This window comes from Schistocerca piceifrons, chromosome X (genome assembly GCF_021461385.2).
Source record: "Schistocerca piceifrons isolate TAMUIC-IGC-003096 chromosome X, iqSchPice1.1, whole genome shotgun sequence".
In the NCBI taxonomy this organism is placed as follows: Eukaryota; Metazoa; Arthropoda; class Insecta; order Orthoptera; family Acrididae; genus Schistocerca; species Schistocerca piceifrons.
The window spans coordinates 125,345,314-125,366,232 of record NC_060149.1 but is presented as its reverse complement, the minus strand read 5'-3'; the positions used below and the strand labels follow the sequence as shown (position 1 = coordinate 125,366,232).

At 42.8% G+C, this 20,919-nt stretch overlaps 1 protein-coding gene across 1 annotated transcript in view; it reads left to right on the top strand.

The window, feature by feature from the left end:
• Window positions 1–20,919, top strand: part of LOC124722210 (dynein axonemal intermediate chain 3-like) — a gene marked incomplete at its 5' end in the record, with an annotated part of 287,800 nt that overhangs the window by 196,058 nt on the left and 70,823 nt on the right. Inside the window, 3 exons of the mRNA XM_047247406.1 lie at window positions 7,482–7,583; window positions 9,341–9,471; window positions 19,670–19,847. Of these exons, the coding sequence (XP_047103362.1) occupies window positions 7,482–7,583; window positions 9,341–9,471; window positions 19,670–19,847 (411 nt within the window). The remainder of the gene's footprint in view (window positions 1–7,481; window positions 7,584–9,340; window positions 9,472–19,669; window positions 19,848–20,919) is intronic.

The following is a 20,919-nucleotide window of genomic DNA, read 5'->3' as shown; positions in this document are numbered from 1 at the left end:
AAACTGCGTACCTATGGAATATCGCCTCAGTTGTGCGACCGAATTCGTGATTTCCTGTCAGAAAGGTCACAGTTCGTAGTAATAGACGGAAAGTCATCGAGTAAAACAGAAATAATATCCGGCTTTCCACAAGGAAGTGTTATAGGCCCTCTATTGTTCCTGATTTATATTAACGACATAGAAGATAATCTCAGTAGCGTCTTAGATTGTTTGCGGATGATGCTGTCATTTACCGTCTTGTAAAGTCATCAGATGACCAAAACGAATTGCAAAATGATTTAGATATCTGTATGGTGCGAAAAGTGGCAGCTGACCCTGAATAAATAAAAGTGTGAAGTTATTCACATGAGTACTAAAAGAAATCCGCTAAATTTCGATTACGCAATAAGTCACACAAATCTGAAGGCTGCAAATTCAACTAAATACTTATGGATTACAATTACAAATACCCTAAACTGGAACGATCACATAGATAATGTCGTGGGTAGAGCCAGCCAAAGATTGCGATTCACTGGCAGAACACTTACGAGCAGAAGGTGCAACAGATCTACTAAAGAGACTGCTAACATCACGATTGTCCGCCCTATTCTGGAGTATTGCTGTGCAGTGTGGGATCTGCATCAGATGGGACTGACGGATGACATTGAAAAAGTACAAAGAAGGGTAGCTCGTTTTGTATTATCGCGAAGTAGGGGAGATAGTGCCACAGACATGATACGTAAATTGGAGTGGCTACCATTAAAAGAAAGGCGTTTTTCGTTGCGACGGGATCTTGTCATGAAATTTCAATCAACAGTTTTCTCCTCCGTTTGCGGAAACATTCTGTTGTCACCTATCCACATAGGGAGAAATGATCATCACGATAAAATAAAAGAAATCAGGGCTGACACAGAAAAATTTAAGTGCTCGTTTTTCCCGCGCGCCGTTCGAGAGTGGAACGGTAGAAAGACAGCTTGAAGGTGGTTCATTGAACCCTCTGCCAGGCACCTTATTGTGAATGGCAGAGTAATCATGTAGTTATAGATGTAGATGTATAAAGTGATCATATCATGGTTCCGTTTTTACTGACTCACACACAGAACCCTTAAAGCATGATACTTATTTGAACATCCTCTGCGGCGAAGTGTTGCCTCTCTTGTAAATGTTCATGGTGAATATACAACAGACGCTCCCGTCTTCCAAGATGACACAAGCCGTATTCATGGGGATGCACGCATACATCTCCACAACGAAACTCTATCTAGAAATCTGCAGGAAATCCACAAATTTTGGTCGTATGTAAATTACAGCAGCCTCAAGACACAATCAGTACCTTCTGTGAGTTGTACCAGTTGTAACATTACCGATGAGGGGGCCTCTGAAGAGGAGTTATTAACACAGATTTCCGAAATTCTTTCACCAAAGAAGACGAAGTAAATATTCCAGAATTCGAATCGAGAACAACTGCCAACATGAGTAGCTTAGAAGTTAATATCCTCGGTGTAGCGAATCAGCTTAAATCACTTAATAAAGGCAAGTCTTCCGGCACAGGCAGCATACCAAATAGGTTCCTTTTAGAGTATTCTGATACGATAGGGCCATACTTAGCAATCTTATACAACCTGTCGCCCAACGAAAGATCGGTACCGACAGATTTGAAGGTTGCACAGGTCATACCAACACTCAAGAAAGGAAACACGAGTAATCCGATGAATTATAGACCCATATGACTGAATTCGATTTGCAGTAGGATTTTGGAACTTGTACCGTGTTGAAACATTATGAATTACCTCGAAGGTGAAGGTCTATTGACACACAGACAGCACGGATTCAGAAAATATCGCTCTAATGGAACACAACTAGCTCTTTGTTCACACGAAGTAATGAGTGCTATCGACAAGGGATCTCAAATTGATCCCATATTTCTAGATTTGTCGAAGGTTTTTGACATCATTCCTCACAAGAGACTTACAATAAAATTGCGAGCCTATGGAGTATCGCTTCAGTTGTGCGAATGGATTTTCTGTCAGGAATGTCAGACTACGTGGTAATCGGCGGAAAATCAAGTAAGTGATATACGGTGTTCCCAAAGGAAGTGTTATAGACTCTCTGCTGTTCTTAATCAGTATAAGCGATTTAGGAGACAATCAAAGACGGCAGTACAGTCATCAGAAGATCAAAGCCAATTGCAAAATATTTTAGACACAATTTCTGTACGGTGCGAAAAGTGGTAACTGCGGTGCGAAAAGTGGTAATTGTCTCTGAATAAGGAAAAGTGTAAGGCCATCCACTTGATACGAAAATAAATCCGTTACATTTCGGTTACACGCTAAATCACACATTCAAAGGCTGTAAATTCGACTAAATACCGAGGAATTACAATTACAAACAAATTAAATAGGAACGATCTCATAGATAATGTTGTGGGGAAGGCAAAACAAAGACTGAGTTTTATTGGCGGAATACTTATAAGACATAACATGTCTACTAAAGAGACTGTTTTGTTCGTCCTCTGCTAGAGCTTTGCTGTGCGGTATGGGATCCTTACCAGAGAGGATTGACAGAGGACATCGCAAAAGTTCAGAGAAGGGCAGCTCGTTTTGATTATCGGGAAACAGGGGAGAGAGGGGCACGGATATGACAAGCGAGTTGGAGTTGGAGTGATAATCATAAAACAAAGGCGTCTTTCGTTGCACCGTGGTTTTTGCACGAAATTTCAATCATCAACTTTCTCTTGTGAATGTGAAAATATTTTACTGTCGCCAGCCTTCATGCGGAGAACTGATCATCGTAGTAAAATCAGAGAAATCGGCGCTCGAACAGAAATATTTAAGTGCTCGTTTTATCCACGCGCTAATAGAGAGTGGAACGGTATAGAAATAGTCTGAAGGTGGTTCGAAGAATCCTCTGCCTGGCACTTCAGTGTGAATTGCAGAGTTGACGTGCAGATGTAGACGTAGATCTCTCGTTTGACGAACTCTCAGAAACTCTGTTGCACCTCGACTGGTCCACTAAGTTACTCAGTCTTAATCCCATACAAAAGTCTTGGACTATTTCCAACAGCGAGTGAAACTTAGCAATCCACACCCCAGCAGTTTGGTAGCTCCGCTGGATCTAATCCACAATGAGTAGCTTCAGCTGGGTATGGCATACCTGAAAAACGTGTGGTCTCTCTTCCTCACCGAAATGAGGCCGTTACGAACGTTAGACCTTGTGTTACGTCATGTCGCATGGAGGAAAATAATTTTTTGTCCAATAAGTTTACTATGATCATTTCCTGTATGTGCAGTCCCTTTTTGTTGCACCGCCTTCCCTCTCTGTAGTTTCTGCGTTTTGCACCACTGGTGAAAAATATGTTATTCCACCAATGACGGAAGCTGTTACTGTTCGTTCAGACTTTTTACTTTATTCCAGTTTATCTGCGATTCTCTACCACTCAGAGGTTCGTAAGACTTCACTGTAATATCTAAGAGAGCCGCTCATGCATTCTTGTGAAAGACTTTGTAGGTATTGTGTAACAATTATTGTATTTACACAGTATTAATCCAGAATAACAGCTGAGGATAATTGGTGCAGTGGGTTGCTGTTTAAATCAAAATTATTTCTGCTTCCAAGGGAGCAGTTATAAGCAAATAGATGTTCTGTCAATGGGCTCGTCCTTGTTCCCCTTACTAGCATAAATGTTGGTGGACAAGTGGGAGACTGATTTTCTTGAGAGTGAACCATTGACAAAATATATTGTGTGTCGATGCAGATATGTCGATGATATTCTCTCTATGTGGAAAGCTTCCACTAGACACCTACACAAGTTCATGGAAAACATGAATCAATGGCATACTAACATAAAGTTCGGTATGTATTTAGTGGGTTCCAGCATTAATTTCCTAGACATCAGTTTACATATGGAAAATAGCGCCCACAAATTTAAAATTTACCGAAAATAAACATTCATCCCAGCTACCTTTCAACGTCACACAGCCAACAAACATGCAAACTTCCACCACATGATCCATCCTGTCCCTTCTATCTCCATCTCCCAAGAAGATTATGACCTGGAAGTCAATACAGAAAAACAATAGCCATAAACAAAGAATTTGATTCCGACGCCATTGACAAAATTCTCAACAAAAAACTGAAGAAGCAAGCCAGATTCCTACTGTCCCTACAATACTCATTGAACAATATACAGGGTTATTACAAATGATTGAAGCGATTTCACAGCTCTACAATAACTTTATTATTTGAGATATTATCACAATACTTTGCACACACATACAAAAACTCAAAAAGTTTTTTGGCATTCACAAATGTTCGATATGTGCCCCTTTAGTGATTCGGCAGACATCAAGCCGATAATCAAGTTCCTCCCACACTCGGTGCAGCATGTCCCCATCAATGAGTTCGGAAGCAACGTTGATGCGAGCTCGCAGTTCTGGCACGTTTCTTGGTAGAGGAGGTTTAAACACTGAATCTTTCACATAACCCCACAGAAAGAAATCGCATGGGGTTAAGTCGGGAGAGCGTGGAGGCCATGACATGAATTGCCGATCATGATCTCCACCACGACCGATCCATCGGTTTTCCAATCTCCTGTTTAAGAAATGCCGAGCATCATGATGGAAGTGCGGTGGAGCACCATCCTGTTGAAAGATGAAGTCGGCGCTGTCGGTCTCCAGTTGTGGCATGAGCCAATTTTCCAGCATGTCCAGATACACGTGTCCTGTAACGTTTTTTTCGCAGAAGAAAAAGGGGTCATAAACTTTAAACCGCGAGATTGCACAAAACACGTTAACTTTTGGTGAATTGCGAATTTGCTGCACGAATGCGTCAGGATTCTCTACCGTCCAGATTCGCACATTGTGTCTGTTCACTTCACCATTAAGAAAAAATGTTGCTTCATCACTGAAAACAAGTTTCGCACTGAACGAATCCTCTTCCATGACCTGTTGCAACCGCGCCGAAAATTCAAAGCGTTTGACTTTGTCATCGGGTGTCAGGGCTTGTAGCAATTGTAAACGGTAAGGCTTCTGCTTTAGCCTTTTCCGTAAGATTTTCCAAACCGTCGGCTGTGGTATGTTTAGATCCCTGCTTGCTTTATTCGTCGACTTCCGCGGGGTACGCGTGAAACTTGCCCGCACGCGTTCAACCGTTTCTTCGCTCACTGCAGGCCGACCCGTCGATTTCCCCTTACAGAGGCATCCAGAAGCTTTAAACTGCGCATACCGTCGCCGAATGGAGTTAGCAGTTGGTGGATCTTTGTTGAACTTCGTCCTGAAGTGTCGTTGCACTGTTATGACTGACTGATGTGAGTGCATTTCAAGCACGACATACGCTTTCTCGGCTCCTGTCGCCATTTTGTCTCACTGCGCTCTCGAGCGCTCTGGCGTCAGAAACCTGAAGTGCGGCTTCCGCCGAACAAAACTTTATGAGTTTTTCTACGTATATGTAGTGTGTTGTGACCATATGTCAATGAATGGAGCTACAGTGAATTTATGAAATCGCTTCAATCATTTGTGTTAGCCCTGTAGATAGATCGAAAAGGAATTTGTGCAATTTACCTTTTACTGGTAAAACTCTAAACAGGATAAGCCACATTTTAAAAGCAAAGGGTTTCTCTGTGTTTTTCTATATCCCACAGATAGGTAATGTCTATTCAGTGTAACAGATAAACAACCACATATCATGAAAAGTGAGGTTGATAAGATCATGTGCCGAGACTGTCGGTGTTGCTGTGTTAGATAGACTGGGTGGTCAATCTGCACTTAATTCAGAGAACACCATAGAAGTTGGAGATTAAAGAAGCCAAATTCATCCTTTTCCGACTATTGCATAAATGAAAACCACAAATCCATAATAGGTCTAGAAGTCTTAGAGATAGAAGGAAAGGGTGCAAAGCTCACTCAGAAATTTTAGAAATTACGAAACAGATGTGCATATCATCACACTCACTACAGAACGAACAAACTCAGTTCAATTATTGATCCTCTTTAGGCAATGTTGCAACTTGTACACAGAGGAAAACCCTTTGTGCCTTCTTTCACGTAATTAAAAAAATCCATTCCTTCTCATGGCTATTCCAGTGTACGTTTAGCCATAGTTTTTGTAGACGCTGTAGTAATTAATTTTGTAAATGCTGTCCTGATGAATTTTGTAAATCCATAAGTAATTTGTTAAAATTTTCAACTGAGATAACTTTTACAGTTTAAGCCAAAACCGATAGATTTAAAAAGTTGATATGTTTATCATTGCAAGGTTCTCATCTTTGGAATCAGTTACGTATTAGAAAATAGGTTCATAAGCCGAAACCTAGGTCGTACAATAACAGTAAAGTTTGTGAAACAAGGCTAAAAAATTGTTTCGTTTAGCTAACACAACATACACTCCATCAGATTGTCCTTGGCCAAGGAAGTCCTGTGGATGGGCTAGTTTCGAACATTGGTAGACAATGATTTTATGTTGCCTTATCGAGAAATTTGTTGCGTTCTAGTAAAATCAAACTTCATACAACAGGGTATTACATTGCAGAAAGGGTTAATCTTACGTCGGATTAGAAAGCTTGAATCAGTGGCGATAACCAGTAGGACAAAGATCCTGGTTGATGTTCTGTATTGCAGAGTGCTCTGGAACACATCTAACTTCTCTAAGTATTTAGAAATATTCAGTGTATTTTTTTCAGTTTCTCAGAGGAAGATAATTCGAAATTTTAAGATTACACCTTGGTAAGGACCTAGGCTGCCTCCACCACAGTCCTTGCTTTACTCAAAAAGTGCAGAACAGCAGAGAGAACTTTGTGGGACCTACTGGATCAATCACCGTCCCTTCTGAACTTCGTGGCTGCCTCCGTTCATCTATATTGCAGGTAGAGCTCACAGGTTCGTAAAACACTGCAGTATCTGTTTACACGCACTCTAAAAACTCCAATGAAAGAAAGTGTTTTCAAAATGCCTTTGAAAAGAATTTAATAAAGTCAGATTTTAAGCAAGACAGAAAATCTGAACTAGGAAACCTCACGTGATGGATCCATTGCCCGTATGTGGCTCGTGGAAAGTTATGGTTTGGTGTGGAATATGGGGCTGTCGTGTTGTTAGGCCCTTCTTCATTCAGGGCACACTAACAACAGCTCGTTGCCTACAGTTGTTAGACGAAGATGTGATTTCAGTCACCGTATTCCCGATTAAGAGTCCACTGTGCTACCTCGCTCAGTGAAACGCGTAAACTACAAACGTACCTATCGTATCACAACGTTAAAAAACTTCTGTTGCTGTAATAATTTAAGATGACTTTACAGTACTCGTAACGTACTTTTTCTTTTAAGCATGATCCTAATAAATCATACGGAAATGAAATCTATAGCCTTTACTTAACTGTAATTTAATGTGTACTTTTAAGTCAAACCCTTTTTAAATTTATTTTGTCAAAAAACATTACAACAGGGTTTGTGTCACTGTGTTTTTGTCTCAGTGGGTAAGGTTACTGTAACTGTAATTAACTCATTATTTTAGAAAGGCATCTGTCCCAGAAGCCGTTTCACTTCGGAGCCACCGACGCAACTCTCATGGAAATGAATTACATGCTAGACGACACTAAGGAAGAACTAATGACAGGTAATTTGTTTCATTGCAACGCTGTTTATAATTAACTTGATAGATCTACTAACGTAATTATTTAAGGTTGAATAACAAGTACACTTGTTCTGTACTACTGATTTTTGTTTATTTCTAACTAGTTTTCGGCTTATTTTTGTTAGATTTTAACATTGGCTCAGAAACTGTTAAACTAAGCACTCTTCATTTACGTTCTGCAACAAACTTTTTTTTACATTGTAAACTAAACTTTATGCAATGGACAATATTATAAACAATAATTAAAATACTTAATCATACGATATTACAGATTATACGGTTATGGTGGCATAGTTTGAGAATTATCTAACTAATAACTTGTAAATACATTGTGTAATAAACACTTTACTCATTGTTAATAACATGTTTGTGTAATGGGCAATATTGAACACACTACATGGTTAAATACCAAATATCACACAAACACGCTGCTTTCCACTCCATGGTACATCGTCTTAAATCTACATCAATCTCAAAACGGAATTTTCAGACACAATTAGACACAATTAAATATATCGTATCAAACAGTGGCTATACCCCTGAATTAATTGATAAAATTTCACACAAAAAAGAAGCAATATGTTACTATATGTATATGCCCTCTCTGCAACAACATTCATATATGTAATCAACCCATGTACTACCCCCTATTTTGGAAAGCTATCCGACAAATTAGCCAAAACCTTCAAATCCTGCAATTACAAAACTTCATTTTATGTTAGAGGCACTAGAGTTCATATCCTATTCAACAGCATGGACAAAAAAGATTTGCTGACTAACAGTGGTGTTTAAAAAATCACTTGCAGTGACTGCAGCAAACTGTATATTGGTCAGACAGGCAGGACCATAACATCTAGGTCGAACAAACCTGGAATTAAGAAAGGCTTCACCTTTGCCGAACATGTGCTGAAGGAAGGACATGGATAGCAAGTCCACATAGAGACACTGCGCCTAGCCTACAAAGGAATAAAACTAAGCCATTTAGAAGCACTTGAGGTGAACAGACATTTAGCTCAAAACCCCAGCTGGTTCTAAATGATCTACTACAGCTGAGCACACCCCACTTTCAAGCTTCATATGATGCAGTCAACCAGCCGCATACCCATCATCCGCCACAATGACACATTCTGCTACACAAAATCAAAACACAATAGAATTTCCTATTCTTCACCTTGCTTACGCCATAGACTTCAACAATATACCTTACAATACTTTAATATTACGTATTTTAACTGTGTTCTGTGTTGAATATTACCCATTACTTAAAAATGCTGTTAACAATGGGAAACATGTTTGTTGGACAACATTAATGAAGAACGCTTAGTTTAATAGTATCTCATCCAATGTAAAGACCTCACAAAATTTAGTATTATAACCATTTACCTGTAATGTTGTGTATTTGTTGATTGTGCTTAACTTTTTCCATTGTGTGAAGTGTAATTTCAACGTTAAGAAACAAGTTTGACGCACAGCACTCAGTGCAAGTGACGGTATCTTTGCGTGTGTTTAGTTACCTAAGAACTAGTGTCTCTTTTAGACGCTAGTCAGTTATTTCCTGAGGATTACTTAATAAGCCGAAAATTAGTATGAAATGAACAAAAATCAGTAGAACAAGAACAGTGTACTTTGCTATTCAACCTCGAATATGGACTTGTTCTACGAAGAAGTAACGGAAGAATCCATAAATAACGTAGTTATTTTTTCCGGTCAAAATATCTCACTTGTGTATCTTCACACAGCTTTGCAGTTCACTTCCATGGCAGATGTACATGACGGACCAATAGAAGCGCTGGAAAGGTCTCACTTTGTTGAAGAGATATTAATTAGTCTTGGAGGCAGAGTGTTCGCTATTTGGAGCGAAGATTACAAGGTAATAAAACTATATTCAAACGACGAAATAAAATCAGCATGTTATAATAAAAACGATTTTTTGTATTGAGTAATTGTAAGGCCTCTTCGAAAACACACTCCTTCAAAGCTGTGGTCACATTATCTCTCGGGAAGTAACGTATAATATGCCCGCCCGGTTAGCCGTGTGGTCTAATGCATGGCTTTCCGGAGTGGGAAGGAGCGCCTGGTCCCCGGCACGAATCCGCCCGGCGAATTTGTGTCGAGGTCCGATGAGCCGACCAGTCTGTGGATGGTTTTTAGGCGGTTTTCCATCTGCCTCGGCGAATGCAGGCTGGTTCCCCATACTCCGCCTCAGCTACACTATGTCGGCGATTGCTGTGTAAACAAGTTCTCCACGTATGCGTACACCAGCATTACTCTACCACGCAAACATAGAGATTACACTAGTCTGGTGTGAGACGTTCCCTGGGGGAGGTCCACCGGGGGCCGCACAGCACAATAACCCTGAAAGAGTGGTTCAGTGTGTGGCGGCAGAGGAGTGAAGTGAACTGCGGTAGTCGTCGTGGGGTTGTGAACCGCTGCGGCTGCAGCGGGGACGGTTAACATACAATACAATACAACGTATAATATGACACAGCAACAACAAGCTCGAATACTGTCAAAAAGTCTGTTATGGGTTTCCATTAGCTTATCGCGTTTTCTGTTAGAGCAAAATAACTTATTAACTGGTCCACAAGAGTAAAAAGTAATTCCATTGCTTCTAAAATAATACAGGGTTATTACAAATGATTGAAGCGATTTCACAGCTCTACAATAACTTCATTATTTGAGATATTTTCACAATGCTTTGCACACACATACAAAAACTCAAAAAGTTTTTTAGGCATTCACAAATGTTCGATATGTGCCCCTTTAGTGATTTGGCAGACATCAAGCCGATAATCAAGTTCCTCCCACACTCGGCGCAGCATGTCCCCATCAATGAGTTCGGAAGCATCGTTGATGCGAGCTCGCAGTTCTGGCACGTTTCTTGATAGAGGAGGTTTAAACACTGAATCTTTCACATAACCCCACAGAAAGAAATCGCATGGGGTGAAGTCGGGAGAGCATGGAGGCCATGACATGAATTGCCGATCATGATCTCCACCACGACCGATCCATCGGTTTTCCAATCTCCTGTTTAAGAAATGCCGAGCATCATGATGGAAGTGCGGTGGAGCACCATCCTGTTGAAAGATGAAGTCGGCACTGTCGGTCTCCAGTTGTGGCATGAGCCAATTTTCCAGCATGTCCAGAAACACGTGTCCTGTAACGTTTTTTTCGCAGAAGAAAAAGGGGCCGTAAACTTTAAACCGCGAGATTGCACAAAACACGTTAACTTTTGGTGAATTGCGAATTTGCTGCACGAATGCGTCAGGATTCTCTACCGCCCAGATTCGCACATTGTGTCTGTTCACTTCACCATTAAGAAAAAATGTTGCTTCATCACTGAAAACAAGTTTCGCACTGAACGAATCCTCTTCCATGACCTGTTGCAACCGCGCCGAAAATTCAAAGCGTTTGACTTTGTCATCGGGTGTCAGGGCTTGTAGCAATTGTAAACGGTAAGGCTTCTGCTTTAGCCTTTTCCGTAAGATTTTCCAAACCGTCGGCTATGGTACGTTTAGCTCCCTGCTTGCTTTATTCGTCGATTTCCGCGGGGTACGCGTGAAACTTGCCCGCACGCGTTCAACCGTTTCTTCGCTCACTGCAGGCCGACCCGTCGATTTCCCCTTACAGAGGCATCCAGAAGCTTTAAACTGCGCATACCATCGCCGAATGGAGTTAGCAGTTGGTGGATCTTTGTTGAACTTCGTCCTGAAGTGTCGTTGCACTGTTATGACTGACTGATGTGCGTGCATTTCAAGCACGACATACGCTTTCTCGGCTCTTGTCGCCATTTGGTCTCACTGCGCTCTCGAGCGTTCTGGCGGCAGAAACCTGAAGTGCGGCTTCCGCCGAACAAAACTTTATGAGTTTTTCTACGTATCTGTAGTGTGTCGTGACCATATGTCAATGAATGGAGCTACAGTGAATTTATAAAATCGCTTCAATCATTTGTAATAGCCCTGTATATTAGTCGTTAACATAGTTCTATTCAAGTACAAGGATGTAAGATAACCTATGCTCCCTAATGCCAGTTTTCTGGAAGCAAGGTGAAAACGCTTGCTATCTTTTTTCCCTGTCGTTATACAAGGTGGACCATAGACGTGGAACCACCCTTGTACAACAAAAACGTGTAGATAACATAAAAAGTCAGTTAGTATGATAGGGAAAAAGGGGGGGGGGGGAGACCTGTGAAGCTACGTTACCAACACGATGGTTATTTTAGAAGCCACCATCTAGGATGTAACTCTCAATTAGCATATAGAAAGGGTTTAATGTTAGAAATCAGACTGATGGAGAATTACACGAGAAAAAAATGGTTTCTTTCATTTGAGCATAGCTGTACTCATTTTTTAGTTATGTCACCTTCTGGTTCAGAACAAGGCCGATGCTGGTGATAACTCATGAAGACTGAAAAGTGTCCTCGACGTGTTGTCCAGCACACTGTTTCTTTCGTTATGGTCTTTAACAAGTACATGTACTGGAAAGTGAGCGCAAGCATCAGCAATCCGCTCCCTAAGGTATTCAAGGTTTCTGATCTCCACTGCAAAAACAATTGCCTTCGTACGTCCCCACAGATAGAAATTTTATGAACTTAAATCCAGGTAACGTGGCGGACACTCCACCGGACGTATCCATCTACGAGGTAACTGGATATCCAGATAAGCCCAGACAGCTAGCCAATAATCAGGTGGGACACCACTGTGCTGAAAGAAAGATGGAAATTACCCGTGTTCAGGCTGCAGCGACGGCAGCACATGGTCCAACTACTGCATATAACCGGCTGCTATTAGTGAACACTGAATGAAGGAGGCCCCAACAAGACGAAGACTCCACATTTCACAACAAACCACCACCTTCAATGAAGTATCTTCGATGGACTTATCCATTGGAGGTTGACATCTGACCAGTATCTGTGACTCTGTTTATTTACCTCTCCGTTCATGTAGAAATTCGCTTCGTATGTAAATAGTACGTCGAAATGGAAAAGACGGCTTTCGTCCAGTTTGTGTGTCGCCCAAACAGCAGACGCCCTTGGTGAGATGTTATAACATTCGCATTTTGTAAATGTTTCATTTGTGCATGGTCTGAGTTCTCAATATTGATAGCGTTGTTTGAAACCCTCTGTGATAACTTATATGAGGATGATCTTAATGTTTTCAATTGTTAATACCATCAGTTTTTTCACAGCACCGGTAAGGAAGAGAAATCAGTCATAATTCGATAATGAATAAATCAGGGCTCAAATGAAAGGCACCATTGTAACAAACTTTACAGACATTTTCAAACCTTTACGAATTTTTTTCTCGCTGACGACCCCCACAAAATGAAGAAAGGAAAAGATTTATCGATTAATATATTTTCGCTGCTCATGCAGTAAAACTGGTGCGTGAAACAAGATATTTTAATTTATTGTGTCTTTACTACTAACTGTATTTGCGACACATTCTGCAGACAGGATTCACATGTACCACTGAATGTACTAGCAAATTAATATCATCGTGCGACACATAGTTGAGAAGATATAACGTCACAAATACTGAGACGCGTGAAAAACTGCTTCATCATATAAAACGTTTAAATTCAGTACTTCATTGCTACTATATCTATTCGCAGCACTTTTCTTAGGCAATAGCCATATGTAGCTGAATTTAAATACAAAAAAATTCATTTTACAACACATAGTGCAGGATATATGACGTCATTAACACTGAGATGCCTGAGAAAATGCCGCAACATGCTGTGTGAAACAAGACATTTTAATTTATTGTGACTTTATTACTAACTCTATTCACAACACATTTCACAGACAGTAGCTACATATACCACTGCATGTTCCTGCAAACTTATATCGTTATACAGGATATACAATACTGGCCATTAAAATTGCTACACCACGAAGATGATGTGGTACAGACGCGAAATTTAACCGACAGGAAGAAGATGCTGTGATATGCAAATAATTAGCTTTTCAGAGCATTCACACAAGGTTGGCGCCGGTGGCGACACCTACAACGTGCTGACATGAGGAACGTTTCCAACCTATTTCTCATACACAAACAGCAGTTGACCGGCTTTGGCTGGTGAAACGTTGTTGTGATGCCTCTTGTAAGGAGGAGAAATGCGTACCATCACGTTTCCGACTTTGATAAAGGTCGGATTGTAGCCTATCGTGATTGCGGTTTATCGTATCACGACAAAGGCCTCGTATCACTAGCAGTCGAGATGACAGGCATCTTATCCGCATGGCTGTAACGGATCGTGCAGCCACGTCTCCATCCCTGAGTCTACAGATGGGGACGTTTACAAGACAACAACCATCTTCACGAACAGTTCGACGACGTTAGCAGCAGCACGGACTATCAGCTCGGAGACCATGGCTGCGGTTACCCTTGACGCTGCATCACAGATAGGAGCGCCTGCGATGGTGTACTCAACGACGAACATGGGTGCACGAATGGCAAAACGTCATTTTTTCGGATGAATCCAGGTTCTGTTTACAGCATCCTGATGGTCGCATCCGTGTTTGGCGACATCGCGGTGAACGCACATTGGAAGCGTGTATTCGTCATCGCCATACTGGCGTATCACCCAGCGTGATGGTATGGGGTGCCATTGGTTACACGTCTCGGTCACTCTTTTTCGCATTGACGGCACTTTGAACAGTGGACGCTACATTTCACTCGTGTTACGACCCGTGGCTCTACCATTCATTCGATCCCTGCGAAACCCTACACTTCAGCAGGATAATGCACGACCGCATGTTGCAGGTCCTGTACGGGCCTTTCTGGATACAGGAAATGTTCGACTGCTGCCCTGGCCAGCACATTCTCCAGATCTCTCACCAATTGAAAACGTCTGGTCAGTGGTGGCCGAGCAACAGGTTCGTCACAATACGCCAGTCACTACTCTCGATGAACTGTGGTATCGTCTTGAAGCTGCATGGGCAGCTGTACCAGTACACGCCATCCAAGCTCTTTTTGACTCAATGCCCAGGCGTATCAAGGCCGTTATTACGGCCAGAGGTGGTTGTTCTGGGTACTGATTTCTCAGGATCTACGCACCCAAATTGCGTGAAAATGTAATCACATGTCAGTTCTAGTATAATATATTTGTCCAATGAATACGCGTTGATCATCTTCATTTCTTCTTGGTGCAGCAATTTTAATGGCCAGTAGTGTAGTTCAGGAGATACAATGTCATAAATATTGAGCTGCGTGAAAATAAAACGGCAGTGCGAAATTCGCTAGACATACGGATGAATATGTGTACAAATATGTGTGAAATATGTTAAATAAATGTCAAATATATTGACATGTGGGTACACAGGCAAGGCCGAGGGTAAAAACCTCATCCTAAATCTCTGGAACGATTTCAACGAACTTTGGTACACATGTTAATTTCGATCTGGAAAGAAACGTTGCGGGGGGTGAGAACAACGAGCCTCCTATTGGGGTGAGCGTGGTAACGTGGAGAGAGAAGGGGGACAAGGAGATGGACAGACAGCGAGGGGCAAGGAGGAGATGGACACAGACAGGGAGAAGGGGAGATGAACAGAGAGAGGGGGATCATGGCGAGGTATGGGTCAGTACACTCCACTCCCAGCTGTTGTCAGGTTAGCAGACCTGGTGCGGCTACTACTCCAAACAATGCTACTACGCGCTACTAGCTCCTCGGTTGTCGCCACGAGGTTGAGTGAACCCTATTTCAGTCTACTAACTAAGGACAAATCCCTGGCGGTACTGAGAATGGAACCCAGGTCCTCCGCATGGTAGTCAGTCACACTGACCACTGTGTCGTATCAGTTGTTTCGGTGTTGAAATGGTTGAAAGGGCTCTGAGCACTATGGGACTTAACTTCTGAGGTCATCAGTCCCCGAGAACTTAGAACTACTTGAACCTAACTAACCTAAGGACATCACACACATCCATGCCCGAGGCAGAATTCGAACCTGCGACCGTAGCGGTCGCGCGGTTCCAGACTGTAGCGCCTAGAATCGCTCGGCCACCTCGGCCGGCTTGTTTCGGTGTGGACATGGTTAGTCTATCCTGACAGGCACAGTCCACTTGGTGCAGTTACGACCGTGAATAAAACATGAAAACATCAGGTAGAAATCATGAGACGTGTTTATGGTAAGACTGTTAGACGCAGAGAAAAACCAGCTAACACACTGAAGTGGGTATATATTAAGGCATCAATAATCACAGTAACTGCATTTATACCCCAACACCCTGCATATACTACGCACGCTATTGTACACTATGGCAGAGGCTACTCCGTACCAATATGATAGATTTTCTGTCCTATTGCATTCGCTGTTTGAGGAAGGGAAAAATTGCTGTCTACATGCCTCTGTTCATGCCTAAATCTGTTATCTTATTCTCATGATCCCTATGCGAGATATACCATAGTGGCAGCATAACGTCCGCACAGTCTTCTTCGAATACAGACTCTCCAAATTCACGCAACAGAAGTTGTACCGTACTGACGCATGGACGACGATATATGGAAGTTTGGGTCGGGCTGTGAATCGTGCACGGATAGCTGAAATGGATAAAGTGACTACTCGCGGTAAGCGGAAAATCAGGGTTCGAGTCCGACACAAATTTTCAATGTAGTCATTCTATTCTACAGCTGGATTTCCCCTGTATTCGCAACTGCATATACATTTCCTGTATCACCCAACAGAGTTCCGCGAGAACTACCTACGTCGTCTTTCTTCCAAGGATATCCATTTAATTTTCCCAAGTATTTCTGTTCTGCTTTCTAATCGGATAAACCGACCTCTTATGATCCCAGCAGCGCGTCTCTGAAATCCTTCGATGTCTGTTGCCATGCCTATATGATGAGGACTCCAAACAATGTGACAATACCACAGAATTGGAGGCTGTAGCGTCTTGTATGTCATTTCTTTTACAGATACATTGTATTTTACCAGAACACTTTCGGTAAAACTAATTCTTCCATTTCCTACCCTAATATTTATTTTATGCTACCATTGCATTTCATGTGGCTTCTTACACTTAATATGACCCCAAAACACTCACAGGACGAGACGGGCTCAAGACATTCAACAGCAATCTTGTAATTCCTTCTCTTTGTTATAGGCATTGTCTTACATCTATCTACACTCCTGGAAATGGAAAAAAGAACACATAGACACCGGTGTGTCAGACCCACCATACTTGCTCCGGACACTGCGAGAGGGCTGTACAAGCAATGATCACACGCACGGCACAGCGGACACACCAGGAACCGCGGTGTTGGCCGTCGAATGGCGCTAGCTGCGCAGCATTTGTGCACCGCCGCCGTCAGTGTCAGCCAGTTTGCCGTGGCATACGGAGCTCCATCGCAGTCTTTAACACTGGTAGCATGCCGCGACAGCGTGGACGTGAACCGTATGTGCAGTTGACGGACTTTGAGCGAGGGCATATAGTGGGCATGCGGGAGGCCGGGTGGACGTACCGCCGAATTGCTCAACACGTGGGGCGTGAGGTCTCCACAGTACATCGATGTTGTCGCCAGTGGTCGGCGGAAGGTGCACGTGCCCGCCGACCTGGGACCGGACCGCAGCGACGCACGGATGCACGCCAAGACCGTAGGATCCTACACAGTGCCGTAGGGGACCGCACCGCCACTTCCCAGCAAATTAGGGACACTGTTGCTCCTGGGGTATCGGCGAGGACCATTCGCAACCGTCTCCATGAAGCTGGGCTACGGTCCCGCACACCGTTAGGCCGTCTTCCGCTCACGCCCCAACATCGTGCAGTCCGCCTCCAGTGGTGTCGCGACAAGCGTGAATGGAGGGACGAATGGAGACGTGTCGTCTTCAGCGATGAGAGTCGCTTCTGCCTTGGTGCCAATGATGGTCGTATGCGTGTTTGGCGCCGTGCAGGTGAGCGCCACAATCAGGACTGCATACGACCGAGGCACACAGGGCCAACACCCGGCATCATGGTGTGGGGAGCGATCTCCTACACTGGCCGTACACCACTGGTGATCGTCGAGGGGACACTGAATAGTGCACGGTACATCCAAACCGTCATCGAACCCATCGTTCTACCATTCCTAGACCGGCAAGGGAACTTGCTGTTCCAACAGGACAATGCACGTCCGCATGTATCCCGTGCCACCCAACGTGCTCTAGAAGGTGTAAGTCAACTACCCTGGCCAGCAAGATCTCCGGATCTGTCCCCCATTGAGCATGTTTGGGACTGGATGAAGCGTCGTCTCACGCGGTCTGCACGTCCAGCACGAACGCTGGTCCAACTGAGGCGCCAGGTGGAAATGGCATGGCAAGCCGTTCCACAGGACTACATCCAGCATCTCTACGATCGTCTCCATGGGAGAATAGCAGCCTGCATTGCTGCGAAAGGTGGATATACACTGTACTAGTGCCGACATTGTGCATGCTCTGTTGCCTGTGTCTATGTGCCTGTGGTTCTGTCAGTGTGATCATGTGATGTATCTGACCCCAGGAATGTGTCAATAAAGTTTCCCCTTCCTGGGACAATGAATTCACGGTGTTCTTATTTCAATTTCCAGGAGTGTATATTTAAAGAGAGCAGTCATTCATTAAATCAAGTGAAAATTTTATCCAAGTATTTTGGCATTTCCTTACGATGGTCCAATAACTATACTGTCCTGAAGACAACAGCATGGTCCACGAACGTCTTACAGAGCTGCTGATCCTCTCTGATAAATCATTTATGTATACAGAGAACTTTAGAGGTTCCTGTTACGCTACGCTGGGACACACCCGACGTTACTTTCGTTTCTGTTGAACACATGGTAAAGTCTATTTCACCCGCCTGTAAGGCTACGACCAGACTTTTTCATTAAGCAAAGGAGATTTTTTATTGATTACATTGCAAAGGGTAATTTGTTAACTGGCAAATATTGATCAAGTTATCTGAAATAACTGCGCTCCGTCTGCAGGCCACAAGTGGCCCATCGAGACCATCTGACCGCCGTGTCATCCTCAGCTGAGAATGCGGATAGGAGGGGCGTGTGGTCAGCACACCGCTCTCCCGGTCGTTATGATGGCTTTCTTTGACCGGAGCCGCTACTACTCGGTCGAGTAGCTCCTCAATTGGCATCATGAGGCTGAGTGCACCCCGAAAAATGGCAACAGCGTATATAAATGACCTGGGTGACAATCTGAGCAGTTGTCTTAGGTTGTTCGCAGATGATGCTGTAATTTACCGTCTAGTAAGGTCATCCGAAGACCAGTATCAGTTGCAAATCGATTTAGAAAAGATTGCTGTATGGTGCGGCAGGTGGCAGTTGAAGCTAAATAACGAAAAGTGTGAGGTGATCCACATGAGTTCCAAAAGAAATCCGTTGGAATTCGATTACTCGATAAATAGTACAATTCTCGAGGCTGTCAATTCAACTAAGTACCTGGGTGTTAAAATTACGAACAACTTCAGTTGGAAAGACCACATAGATAATATTGTGGGGAAGGCGAGCCAAAGGTTGCGTTTCATTGGCAGGGCACTTAAAAGATGCAACAAGTCCAGTAAAGAGACAGCTTACACTACACTCGTTCGTCCTCTGTTAGAATATTCCAGCGCGGTGTGGGATCCTTACCAGGTGGGATTGACGGAGGACATCGAAAGGGTGCAAAAAAGGGCAGCTCGTTTTGTATTATCACGTAATAGGGGAGAGAGTGTGGCAGATATGATACGCGAGTTGGGATGGAAGTCATTAAAGCAAAGACGTTTTTCTTCGCGGCGAGATCTATTTACGAAATTTCAGTCACCAACTTTCTCTTCCGAATGCGAAAATATTTTGTTGAGCCCAACCTACATAGGTAGGAATGAACATCAAAATAAAATAAGAGAAATCAGAGCTCGAACAGAAAGGTTTAGGTGTTCGTTTTTCCCGCGCGCTGTTCGGGAGTGGAATGGTAGAGAGATAGTATGATTGTGGTCCGATGAACCCTCTGCCAAGCACTTAAATGTGAATTGCAGAGTAATCATGTAGATGTAGATGTAGATGTAGATGTAGCCCGGATGGTCACCCGTCCAAGTACCGGCCACGCCCGACAGCACAACTCCGTGTTCCAGGGGCAGCCTCTCTACTGGAGACAGTATAAGATTCGACTGACAGCTTGCCGTTGGTTCCTTCATCGTCCCAGCATGTTTCTTATTGCGAGAGAGGATGGACGTTTCGAAACCTGGGACTGGTTTCTTGACAGTTGTCAACCAATACACATAACCGATGTTTTGGGAAAGCCACTGACAGGTAAGCGTAACAATACCAAAACTACATTTATGAAACAAACTATACTTTTTCGGATGAAGTGGAAGTCTATGTCGCTTTTTGGAAAAAAATGGCCTACTGACGTAACGCAACACTTGTATATCGAGTGTCTCAAAGTGTACCAAAGACAAAACTATCATTACATCTTCAATCATTCCCTCAATTTAAATAAATAATATTCAAGTGATCGAACTGTCACGTTGTATAAAATCTGTCAAGAAAATATGTAATTACTGTAAAATCAAAAACGCACGTCTTAGGTAGGGAATTGGAATCTCTTTGTGATTGATAATCTTTGTTTTTGTATAAAATTTTACAGATACAGGGAGCATACTGTTAATATAAACAGTAAGAGTGTTACAACGTCACATGTTTGTCAGCACAGTCAACTCAATTTGTTAAGCAGTTTCGTTAGCCTTGAATAAGGGCAATCTGAAATAGCAGAAGTAAGCCACGAATACAGTGCCATTTATTGGAAGATCTTTTCAATGTTCCGTTTTCGTTAGGACAAAAAGATAGAAGTCTCTTCGGTCAGAGAAACGATGTGAGGACGTTATTGTATTGAAAGCGAAAAACTGGAGTTATCTCAAATCAGATTGTGGACCTACAGTTCTCCTTTTTCAATATCCCCTTGTCGCAGACGGAACTGGCAATTCATTTTGGCTGAAATACTCCACCTGTTGAAAAAAGCTATGGTCATGACTCTACCTGCAGACAGCTGCGTCTTGAACTTACGTTTAATTGTAGATTTGCAATTCCGCTAAGAAGTGGCCTCTCGTATGTCATCTGGCTCGCAGTGGTAACACCGTAACTCCATATATGGTTTAGTAAGTGTCCAGATAGTCACTCAGGGGTAAAGTCCTAAGGTACCAATAACAGTATTTAACAAGGTCATTAAAGTGACAAAAGTATCACAGTAAGTTTCAGAACACATAACCTGCGTGGAGGTTTATCGTCGATTCCATTAAGTTTCAGCGTCGTGATGAGATGGATGAGTATCTCCTTACGCTAAAGGATATTAGACATTAGGACGCACTAAGTCTCTTCTCTGAGA